The sequence below is a fragment of the Equus caballus genome, chromosome 1, assembly GCF_041296265.1.
Source record: "Equus caballus isolate H_3958 breed thoroughbred chromosome 1, TB-T2T, whole genome shotgun sequence".
In the NCBI taxonomy this organism is placed as follows: Eukaryota; Metazoa; Chordata; class Mammalia; order Perissodactyla; family Equidae; genus Equus; species Equus caballus.
In genome coordinates this window covers 130,200,480-130,213,331 of record NC_091684.1, presented here as the reverse complement: position 1 = coordinate 130,213,331, position 12,852 = coordinate 130,200,480, and the positions used below count along the sequence as shown (strand labels likewise).

At 33.1% G+C, this 12,852-nt stretch overlaps 1 protein-coding gene across 50 annotated transcripts in view; it reads left to right on the top strand.

The window, feature by feature from the left end:
• Window positions 1–12,852, top strand: part of SCAPER (S-phase cyclin A associated protein in the ER) — a 521,075-nt gene that overhangs the window by 199,784 nt on the left and 308,439 nt on the right. For all 50 annotated transcript variants that reach the window (XR_011438966.1, XR_011439156.1, XR_011439026.1 and 47 more), the window contains 3 exon segments: window positions 7,899–7,980; window positions 9,458–9,610; window positions 10,405–10,512. Coding sequence is in view for 47 of the 50 variants with exons in the window: in XM_070267830.1 (XP_070123931.1) it covers window positions 7,899–7,980; window positions 9,458–9,610; window positions 10,405–10,512 (343 nt within the window). In the remaining 3 variants the exon portion in view is untranslated.

The window sequence follows — 12,852 nt, the reverse complement described above, 5'->3', positions numbered from 1 at the left end:
GACACATTTTATGAAATTTATTTTTAGTTATCCTCTTTTATGTTTGTTATGCTATTAGAAATAGAATCTCTAAAATTTTTTCAAACCTGTGTATTGCTAGTGTTTAAGAATACCATTGATTTTGTTTCCAGCAACTTTGATAAATTCTGTTAAAAATTCTAATAATTAATCTGTAGATTCTTTAGGATTTTCTACATAAATAACCATATCATATACCAATAAAAATAGTTTGTGTTCTTTTTCTCTGATCTCTATCCTTTTATTTCTTTAGTGGGCACCTTAAAAGGAATGCTGTCAGCAATTAACTGTGTAATATAGTATATTTAAGTTTTACAGATGTCCTTTATTAGGTTAAAGAAGCTACCTTTTGTTCTTAAATTGTGAATTTTTTCAAATCATGAATTGGAGCTGAATTTTAGCAAATGCTTTTTCTACTTATATAGAAATGATCATCAAAAATCTCTCCTTTGATCTGTTAATATGATCATTGATTTTCCTAATGTTCAGTCAAGCCTGTATTCCTGGGATAAACCCAACTTGGTTTTGATGTATTGTTAGAATTTGCTTATATAAGCCATCACTGCATTTGGTTAACTAACTTTTAAGGCTTTCAATCTGGAGAGCGAGGTAACTATATATTTTTTAAATCAGTAAACATTTTAATAAACTATAACATAAATAGAATAACGTACAAATCAATAAATTTGCAGCTTGATGAGTTATCACCATACCCATGTAACTACCAACCTGGGCAAGATATGGAACATTACCAGCACCCCAAAAGCCCCCATGTGCGTTCCAAATCACTGCCCCTCCTTCCACCTCAACAGTAATCACTATCCACATTTCTCACATGGTGGTCTAGTTGCTGGCTTTATGCCTAAGAATGGAATTGCTAGTCCTTATGGTATACAAATTTTCAGCTCTAGTAGACACTGCCAAACTGTTTAGCAATGTAGTTGTTCTGGTTTACATTTACAGTAGCATTTTGAATATTCTAGATGTTCTGTATCCTTGCCTAAACTTGCAATTAACAATCTTAAAAAAATTTTCTTGCACAACTTCATTATGGTATAGTGGACATACAAAAGATTGAACTTATTGAAGTGTACGATTTCATTAGTTTTCACGTATGTAATCTCTGTGAAACCATCAGCATAGTCAAGATAATGATGATATCCATCACCCCTCACCCCCCAAATTTTCTTGTGCTGCTTGGTAATCCATGTGTCCTTTCCTCCACACTCATCTCCAGGAAGCCACTGATTTACTTTCTTTTTTGTCCCTTACTCAGCTTTATTATTTTGAGATTCCTCCATATTGTTGTTTGTACCTATAGCTTGCATTTTTTGTTTATTGCCAAGTAGTATTTGTATATATACGCCACAAATTATTGTCTGCTTTTCTATTGATAGACATTTAGGTTACTTTCATTTTTTTGGCTATTACAAATGAAGCTGTTATGAACATCTGTGTATGAGTCTTTACGTAGACATATGCTTTCGTTTCTCTTGGGTAAATAGCTAAGAGATAAAAGGCTGGATTATAGGGTAAGATGTATACCATGTTACATAGCCACCAGTAGTGAAAGAGTTTCAATTTCTTCAAACTTGACAAAACTTGGTGGATCGGTGTTTTAAATGTATGCTTTTCTAGTAGGTATGTAGTGCTGTCTCACTGTGATTTTAATTTGCATTCCTCTGATGACTAATGTTTTTGAGTATCTTTTAATGTGCTTATTAGTTATTCATGTATCTGTTTTGGTGAAATGTCTGCTCACACCTTCTGCCCGTTTTTCAAGTGAGTCATTTTGTTATTATTGAGTTGTAGGAGTTCTTTGTTTATTCAGAGTACACATTATTTTCAGTATGTGAATTGCTATCTGTGGCTTTTTATTTTCTTAATACTGTCGTTTGAAAAGCAAAAGTTTTTAGTTTTGACAAAATCCAATATATCAAAATTTTTTTACGTGTAGTGCTTTTGGTGTCCTAAGAAATCTTACCTAACTCAAAAATCACAAAGTTTTTTTCCTATGTTTTCTTCAAGAAGTGTTTCAGTTTGGCACTTACATTTAGGTCTATATTTCCTTTTTTTTTTTTTTTTAAAGATTTTATTTTTCCTTTTTCTCCCCAAAGCCTCCCCAAAAATATACATAGTTGTATATTTTTTCAGTTGGGGATCCTTCTAGTTGTGGCATGTAGGATGCCGCCTCAGCTTGGCCTGATGATTGGTGCCATGTCTGCTCCCAGCACCTGAACCAGCAAAACCCTGGGCTGCGGAAACAGAGTGCACGAACTTAACCACTCGGCCATGGGGCCAGCCCCTATATTTCCTTTCAAGTTAACTTTTATATGTGGTATGAGATCTCAATTTATTTGTTTGCATAGATATTCATTTATCACATCACCGTTTGTTGAAAGGACTATCCTTTCACTATTGAATTGCCTTGCCGCTTGTTCAGAATCAATTAATCATAGATGTAAGACTTTATTTCTGGACTGTATTCTGTTCTTTAGATATCTATGTGTCTCTTTTTATGCCAGCCCCACACTGCTTTAAGTACTGTAGCTATATACCAACTTTTGAAATCAGGTAATGTAAGTTCTCCAACTTTGTTCTGTTTCAAAATTGCATTTCCATATAATTTTTAGAGTGTGCTTGCCAGTTTCTAAAATATAGCTTGCAGGAATTTTGATAGGAAATGCATTGAATCTGTAGATCATTGTGGAGAGAATTGCCCTCTGTACAATATGGTGTATTATTATCCATGACTATGGTGTGTGGCTCTCTTTATTTATATCTCCTTTAATTTCTGTCAGCAATGTTTTGTAGTTTTTAATATATAGGTCTTGTACTTGTTTTCTTAAATTTATTCCTAAGTACTCTTTTTGAAGCCAGTGTGAATGGAATTATTTTCTTTATTTCGTGTTTGGTAGTATTTCTTGCTAGTATATCGAAATACGGTCAATGTTTATATATTTCATTCTACAATCTTGTTTTTTATGATCTTGCTCAACTCTTATTAGTTTTGGTAGTGTTTTCTTTCTTTGTTTTTTTAAAGATATTTTACCTAAAGGCTCATGTCATCTGCAAATTAAGATTGTTTTATTTCTTGCTTTGTAATATGGATGCCTTTAATTTCTTTTTCTTGCCTTATTGCACTCGCTAGATCCTACAGTTTAATATTAATATAAGTTGTGACATTGCATATTCTTACTTTGTTCTTGAGGTTAGGGGGAAAGCATTCAGTATTTTAGCATTATTTAGCATTATTATTTTATGATGTTTTTTGTAGGTTTTTCATAAATCCCCATTATCAGGTTGAAGAAGTTTTCTTCTGTTTCTAGTTTGTTGAGAGTTTTTAACATAAATTGACTTTGAATTTGGTTAAATAAATGCTTCTTTTTGTGTATCCACTGATGCAATCCTGTGCTTTTTATTCTTTGTTTTATACAGTATACTACACTAATCCGTTTTTTGATATTAAGCCAGCCGTGCCTTTATGGGTTAATTCTTACATGGTCATGGTGTATAATCATTTTTATACATGATTGAATTCTTGTTAAGGATATGTTGATAAGAGCTAATGATATGTAATTTTCTTATCAGGTCTGTTTCTGGCTTTTGTGTCATGGCAATACTAGCCTCATAGAATATCATGATGGGAAGTCTTTTTTTTCTGCACTATTTGTATAATCTGTTTGCATAGGTTTGGTAGTATTTCTTGCTAGATGTTTGAATTTACCAGTGACGCCATCTGTACTTGGATTTTTCTTTTAGGAAAATTTTAAATTCCAATTCAGTTATTGTGTTTTTTCCCCCACATGCTATTAGTCTGTTGAGATTTTTCTGTTTCTTATTGAGTCAGCTTTCATAATTCATGACTTTATGGGAATTTTCCTTTTCATCTAAGTTGTCTCTCTTTATAAAGTTGGTCATAGTTCCTTATAAGAATTTTAATTTCAGTGTGATCTATAGTGATATCCCTCTTTCATTTCTAATTTTGGTAATTTGTATCTCTTCTCTCTCTCTCTTTTTTTATTAGTCTAGTTAAAGGTTTATGCATTTTGTTGATCTTTCCAAGAACCAACTTTTGGATTCATTGAGTTTCTCTATTGTGTTTCTGTTTTCTAGTTCATTGATTTCTGCTTTAATATTTATCATTTCTTTCCTTCTGCTTACTTTCAGTTTGATTAGCTCTGCTTTTCCTGCTTTTATTAGGTTGGAACTAGTTTATTGATTTTAGGTATTTCTACATTTCTAATATAAGCATTTAAAGGTATAAATTTTTTTCTTAGCACTTCTTTAATTTCATTCCATCAATTTTGATATGTAATTTTTCATTTTCACTTAATTCATGATATTTTATAATATTTCTTGTGATTTTTTGATTCTTGAGTTATTTAGAAGCATGTTATTTAGTTTCATTATATTTTGGGATATCTCCAATTTTTCTGTTGTTTTCTAATTAAATCTTTCATGGTTGAAGAATATACTTTGTATTATTTCAGTCCTTTTAAGTTTATTGAGACTTATTTTATGCCCCTGGATGTAGACCATCCTGGAGAATGTTCTACGTGATGTTGGAAAGCATGTATATTCTGCTCTTGTTGGATGATGTGTACTCTAAATGTCAGTCAAGTAAAGTTAGTTGATAGTGTTGTCTAGTTGTCTGTATACTTACTGATTTTCTCTTCAGTTGTATTAATTCTTGAGAGAGGATTATTGAAATCTCCAAATATAATTGTTGAATTGTCTATTTCTCTTTTCAGTTTTGACAATTTTTGCTCTTTTATTTTGGTGCTTCAGTATTAGGGGCATATAATTTATAATTGTTATGTCTTCCTGGGGTATTAACCCTTTCAACATTATGAAATGTCCCTCTTTGGTTTAAAAAATATTTCTTGTCTTATGATCAGAGGTTTTTTTTTCTGTTTTAAATGTAACCATGGTTATTGTTTACATGATATGTCTTTACTGTCCTTTTACTTTCATTCTTTTGTATCTTTGAATCTAAAGTGTGTCTCTATCGACTATATATAGTTGAGGTTTGTTTTCCTGTCTGGTCTTAAAATTCTGCCTTTTGATTGAAGTATTTAGTCCAATCTCAGTTGATGTAATTATTAATATGATTTGATTTATGTCTGCCATTTTGATATTTGTTTTCTATATGTCTCAGGTTTTTTTGTTCTCCCTTACTGCCTTCTTTTTTGTTAAACCCATACTTTTTAGTACATCATTTTAATTTTCTTCTTTATTTTTAAAACTATATTAGTGATTTGCTTAGTGATTGTTCTGTTTATTACAATATTCATTTTGACTTATCACAAACTACTTCGGGTTAAAAGTAAATTAATTTTGGTAAAATAGAGCAGCTTTATTCCGATACAACTCTATGTCCTTTTCCTCTTGTGTTGTTGTCACATAGATCTATAAATGTCATAAGCTCAACAATATTGTGTTATAATTATTTCTTTGTGTAGCCCCACACTTTTCAAAAAAATGAAGAGAATAAAACAGAAAATATATTTATACATTGCTTTATATTTATCCACATATTTACTATTGCTGGTGTACTTCATTTCTTCCTGTGGATTTGAGTTACCCTTTGGCATCATTTCCTTTTGGCTAGTTGGACTTCCTTCAGTATATCTTGTAAGGGAGTTTTACTTTCATTGAATTATTTTGATATTTGCTTATCTGGGAATATTTTCATGTTGCCTTCATTTTGAATGATAGTTTTCCTGAATATTGAGTTTGTGGGTTTTTTCCCGAGACTTTGAAGCTTCTCACTTTTGTTGTTTCTGATGAAAAGTCAGCCATTAATCATATTGTATTTCCTCTGTATATGATGGGTTGTTCTTTTCTTCCTGCTTTCAAAGTTTTCCGTTCCAGTTTGTCTTTCCCCAGTTTGACTATGATTTGTCTAAGTTGATTCTCTTCATGATCATCCTACTCTGTACATTAATGTTTTTCATCAAATTTTGGAAATTTTTGGCTGGTATTTCTTCAGATATTTAATTGTCATTTCTCTTCAGGCTCCTCTGAGTTGTAACAGTTTCTCAGACTTTCCATAGTTTTGATGCCCTTGACAGTTTTGAGTAGTGGTCAGATATTTTATAGAATGTTCCTCAGGATTTGTTTGATGTTTTTCTCATGGGTAGACTGATGTTATGAGTTTTTGGAAGAAAGACCACAGAGGTGAATGTGAATTACCGTTCTTAACTTGTCAAAGGTTCATGCTATCAGATTGACTTATCAATGACTTTTTTAACCTTGATCACCTGGCTAAGGTAGTGTTTGTTAGGTTTCTCCATTGTATGGTTACTTTTATAATTTCCCTATGCTATCCTCCTTTGAGCCGAGCCACTAAGCATAGCCCACACTGAAAAGTCCACCTCCTTGAGAGACAAATTCCTACATCAATTATTTGCAATTCTTCTGTAGAGGACATTTGTCTGTTCTCTGTCATTTATTTATTAAATTATTTTCTTAAGTCAATGTGGACTCATTTACATTTATTTTATACTTTGGGTTATTAACCAGTATTATGTTATTTATTTTTTTGGTTACATTGTTCCAGCTTTGGACATTGTGAGCTCTTTCATTTGGCCCCTATCTCCCTTTGACATACTTCATCATTTTGTATTTTGAGCACTTCCTTACTTTCTGGCACTGCAAGATGCTTCAGACTAATCTTGTGCTTTTCCTGCTCCACACCTAGAATCAGCCATTTATTTAAGGATTCCTGGTTCCTTTTATAGGAAAAAATTTTTTTTTAACTGTTTCTTTGTTGAGATTCTCTATTTGTTGAATCATTGTCATAATATTTTTTGTTATTTTGACATACTTTCTTTAAATTCTTTGAATATATTTATAGTAACTGTTTTATAGTCTTTGCCTACTAAAACCAACATATGCCTTCATTCAGAGACAGTTTCGGTTGATTGCCTTTTTCCTAAACTAGGTCATACTGCTTTTTTCCTAAACTAGGTCATACTTCTTTGTATGTCTCATAGTTTGTTTGTGATTGCTTCCTTTCCTGTTCTCTTTATCTTTGTGAGTTTATGACTTTTCTATTCCTTTCTTGTGTTTTTAGTGGATTTTTGGAAGGAAACAGAGATAAGTGTATGTTTTCAACATGCCATACTTTTTTTTATTTCATTCATTTTTTTTTTTTTTTGAGGAAGATTAGCCCTGAGCTAACATCTGCCACCAGTCCTCCTCTTCTTGCTGAGGAAGTCTGGCCCTGAGCTAACATCCGTGCCTATCTTCCTCTACTTTAAATGTGGGATGCCCACCACAGCATGGCTTGACAAGTGGTGCATAGGTCCACACTCGGGATCCAAACTGGTGAATCCCAGGCTGCCGAAGTGGAACGTGTGAACTTAACTGCTGTACCACTGGGCCAGCCCCTCCACGTGCCATATTTAAATGATAGTCCCAGAGCTAATATTTAAACCCATTCCTTGGTTCAGAATCCTATTTTCATAACTAATAATCTCTGTTGCTCCCCAAACATTTAATAAGTGGTGTACCTGAGACTTAGTAGGCACTCAGACAAAAATAATTCTAAAGAATGCAGTTGTGTTGCTTAACGTTGAGGATATGTTCTGAGAAATGTGTCACTGGGTAATTTTGTTGTTATGTGAACATGATAGAAGTGTACTTACACAAACCTAGATGGTATAGCCTACTACACACCCAGGCTATCTGGTACTAGTCTTGTGTGATCAGTCATAGATACAGTCTGTTGTTGACTGAAATGTCATTATGCGGTGCATGGCTGTAATAACCTTTCAGAACATAAAGCCTATGTGTCCTAATTGTATTTTTTATCCTCATGAGATTTGTTACTCCAAGCAGTTGAGTTTATAATTTTTACTGTCTTCTTACAGAGATAGGGAAGAACGACTGGCAGCCCTAACCGCTGCTCAACAAGAAGCTATGGAAGAGCTGCAGAAGAAAATTCAGCTCAAGGTAGGGATATTATATATTTCAATTTTTGAAATTTTAGAGCTTGTCAGTGGAGCATGAGCTTAAAATTTTATATATTGAATTAATTGTATGAAAAATTGAATTAATTCGTGTTTCTAGTCTCTGGATTACAAGATTTATATGAGTAAGCTACAATTATTTCTAACTCAACTGTCTTTTCAGACAGTTTAGTTTTCACTAAATTTATTTTAATAAAGTAAAGCAGTTGAGGGAAAAAAATTAAAGGAATTTTAACATTTCTTGTTTTTATTAAGCAATTCATTAATGATTTGAAGGCATTACTACTAGCCCTCTGATATTCATAGATTTAATTATTTAGAAATAAACTAAAAGATGACTATAATTTGTTTCACTTGATTTCAGTGCTTAGGATTGCACAATTGTAGCTTGGGAGATTATGATAAACTGATATTTTCTAGAAAATCTTTGCCAGTAGTATTAGAGTTTCTACCAGTATGAATTTTTCACGTTGTTACAATTATTTACATGTTAGTTCCTCACAGAGACAGTAAATTCTGTAAGGTAGAGGGCTATATGTTACTATTTGTATAGTCTTAGAACTTTATCATTCATTTAAATTTAATGCAGCAAATATTTATTGAGCCTTGTGGTAGGCATGGGAATGCAGAGATGAGTAAGATATGATTCTAAGTTTCAAAAAACTAATAATCTACTGTGAGATTCAGATGCTAAACAGACAATTTCCCTATGTTAGGGGTATACATGGAGTGCTATGGAAGTACAGAGGAGAGCACTTAATCTAACTTGAAGGGTTTCAGCAGTTAGGGAAATAATTTTAGAGAATAATTCCTGAGCTGAATCTTGAAAGAAAGATGAGTTGAATGGGTAGGCGGGTGGGATGGCATTCCAGCCATGTGAAATAGTATGAGCATGAAGTCAGAAGTCTGAAACTATTTTTTTGGTTTATTTGTTTTTTGTTTTCTGGGAAGTCACTGGAGGTGTAGAACAGCTAGTGATAGAGTAGATGTGGGCAGAGTTCTGTTTCATGATGGGCCTTGTCTGCCATGAGGATAAGCTTGATCTTTACCTGTGGGTCACCATTTCCCATAGTGTGTTCTAGGAAGTGCTTCTCAAATGTGTGGTGTAGTCAAATACCTGTGTAAAATGTTGCTTAGTATAGGCTGGGTTTATTGAGTCATAGTGCACTGTGTTAAAAGCCCGTTTAGCTTTAACTGACTACTTTCCAAATGTTTTTTAACTGTAGAACCTCTTTCACAAAAACACTCATTAATATCCCATGGTATAGTTCCATGATGCACAGTGTAGGAAACGTTCTATTAAAGGGCTTTATGTAGATTCTCGTCTTCAGTGTTCAAGTTTACATTGGATTAGGATATTCTCCTATTATTTTAGAAAGTTTAATGGAAATATTATTTTTCAAGTTCTCAGTATAATTTGAATAATTTTTGATATTCTCACACTCTGACTTCATCTACAGCATGATGAAAGCATTCGAAGGCACATGGAACAGATTGAACAAAGAAAAGAAAAAGCTGCTGAGTTAAGCAGTGGACGACATGCAAATACTGATTATGCCCCCAAACTGACCCCTTATGAAAGAAAGAAGCAGTGTTCTCTCTGCAGTGTCCTGGTAGGTTGTCATTATCAATATTGTGATGATATATTATGATTTATTACTAAACTATGGAAGTATATTCTCCCAGTCTTTTAAAATTTATCTATACTAAGGCATCTGCTGGGTACTTGGATTTCTTTCATGATTTTTATGCAAAGTAAGTAGTAGAAAATTAGTATCAGCATTTATGAGTGGCAGCACAAAGTGCCAAAGCATGCAGTTGCTACTAAAATGGATGTATACCTGCTTAATTATAGCCCAAGACAATATTTTTGGGTATTGGGACTGAAAAAGAAAAGAAGCATTCATTTTTTTTTTTTTTGAGGAGGATTAGCCCTGAGCTAATTACTGCCAGTCCTCCTCTTATTTGCTGAGGAAGCCTGGCCCTGAACTAACGTTCATGCCCATCTTCCTCTACTTTATATGTGGGATGCCTACCACAGCATGGCGTGCCAAGCGGTGCCATGTCCACACCCATGATCCGCACCTGCGAACCCCAGGCCTCCGGGAAGGGGAACGTGCATACTTTTAACTGCTGCACCACTGGGCTGGCCCCAAGGAAAGAAGCATTTTTAATGCTGAAACTTGAACCTTGATACTTAAAGGAAATGATATCCTGTTAAGGTTGGCTATGATCACATGCCTTTTTTGACCGTATCTTGTAGAGGATTCTCAGAATTGTGTTCTGAAGAAAATATTCTTATGCCTAATATGTGAAAGAGCGATCTCAACTTGCAAATTGAATGTGTAATATTTAAAATCAGATATAATTATATGTTGATTACATTGCTTTCATTTTATGGTTTTAGATCTCTTCAGAGGTGTATCTTTTTAGCCACATTAAAGGAAAAAAACACCAGCAAGCTGTGAGAGAGAATAGTAGCATCCAAGGACGTGAACTTTCAGACGAAGAAGTGGTAAGCTTTACTTTTGTTTGTTTATGTGTATTGAGTACCTAGTATGTTCTCTTTTATTGTGAAGAATTCCATGTTCATATATATTTGCATGATTAAAACTATATTTAATATTTAATTACTACTACATATAGTACACAAATGTGTCATAATTTTAGTATACATGTTAATTTAACAAAAAACATAAAAATAAGAATTTAGTACTATTATTTATATAATTGCAGTGCAAAAAAAGTCATGGTATTTTGATATTTCAGTAATACAAGAAAAACATTATCTAGTGATGCTCTACATTTCTTGGAAAACCGTTAACAATATAAATTTCATATTATCAGTACAATATTTAGAAATGTTTGGAAATGCATTATTTAACTACCAATAATTATTGTTTACATGGAATTTAGATTGAAATATGTATTTTTATAGTTTTCATTCAACTCTTATGGAGACATAGATTTGTCGGTTCTAGTTGTAATACCAAATTTCTAAAGCTACACAAAGAAGGGAAATTCATGTTTGGTCAAGCATCTTTTAAGATGTCCATGAAAGATTGTTGTGGTTCTTTATGGGCAGTACCTGTGGGTACGTGCACGTGTGTAACTCTTTGTGTTTTTTGGAGTATAGCATATATTAATAGAGTACACAAATCTCAAATATATACCTCAAGTGTATAGATGAATTTTTATGTATGTTCCACTTATATCAAGATATAGATCAATTCTTGCACTCCAGAAGGCTCTGTCATGTCTCTGATGACTAGTACTATCTTGAACTCCATATAAATGGTATCATACAGACTGTACTTTCTGTGTCTGGCTTCTTTCACTCATCCTTAAGTCTGTGAGATTGATCTTTAATGTTTATATGAAGCTCTAGTTCATTCTTTTTTCTTAGATTTTTTTTCCGTGCCTTCCAGGCAAAGACCATTAGGAGCACATCTATAGTTGAATAAAATGGGCTTTATTGATTTGTTCAAAGAACGGAAAATGCACATTATGCGGAGTTATGGGGCTTCTCAATAAGGTGTTAGAAAGGACTTACCGGATTTGGGCTTGTGCTAGGTGATTTTGTGTATGGGGGGGTTGTGGTGTTCAAGTACTTGGAGCTTTGCTGGATTGGATACTGTCAGGAAGTAAGGGTAATTCTGTGGTTGGTTCTTAATAAATTTTACCTAGGTAGGAGGAATGAAGCTACTGTTTTCTCCTAAGTTTCTGGATATAGCAAATGCTTCAGGGGAAATTACACACAGTTACTTGGGCTCACTTCTCTATGATTTCTTCCCTTTGAGGATCTTTGCCCTTCAAGTTCCCATCACTTTGTCAGCTTTAAACCAAATTCTGTCTTCTCAGCTCAGTAAGACTGCCCCTTTCAGGTTGCACTGTTCTCTCATGCCAAAAGTTGTCATAAACCTTTAAGAAAAAATCCATAGTGATTGCGGAGCTCACCTCATGTGCTTTCCCTTCCTTTAGGGATCATGGTCTCTCAAGTCCTGGCTGTGTTGGCTGTTCTTCAATGCCTTCAAACAGATGTTTTGTGTATTTTGTGCAACTTTTGGAGTTGGAAGATTAGTGTAGTATAAGCCAGTTCACTGTGGCTGGAATTGGAAGTCTCCTAATGTTTAATTCCTGTATATCCATTGTTTGACATAATACTCGACACATAATAAGCTATTTAATAAAAGCCCATTGGGTTGAGTTGAATTGAACTGAAAGGTTATACCAAATGACTTTAGGTACTATTAATAAAAATGAAATAAAAATGGAACTAATCATCTATTTTGTTTACCTCAAATAATCTTTTGCCTTTTTCTGAAATTGTATGGGTATTTTAAGAGAGAATAGTATGGAATTTTTCTTTTTACTTGAATCATTCATATAATTATTCCTATTCTCTACTGAAGTTTGCTCTTTAAAACTAGTCATGTATATGTGTGCTCCAGTTTGAAAAAATCCTAAATTGCTTCATTAATTAGAATTTTCATTATTCCCATTATAAAGGAAATTCTTCTACTTATAAAAATTATTTCTCATTAAATTCTCTTAATAAAAAACCTAAATATTATTTAATTTACAAAAACTTATTTTAAAATTTTCAGGAGCACTGCTATTATGTAAACGGAAATCTAAATTTTATGTGTTTTCTAATAAGGAAAGAATATTTAATTCGTGCACTTTGGAAGAAAAATGTGCAATATTATCTAACTTCTGTAGCTATCATAGCATAGTCTGATGTTTAGCTGTTGTGGTTTGAGATTTGATTGACGTGCTCATTTTATGTACTGTTTCAATTCGAAAGAATTAAATTTTCTTTAAGTTCTCACCTAATTCATGTAGTTATTCTTGG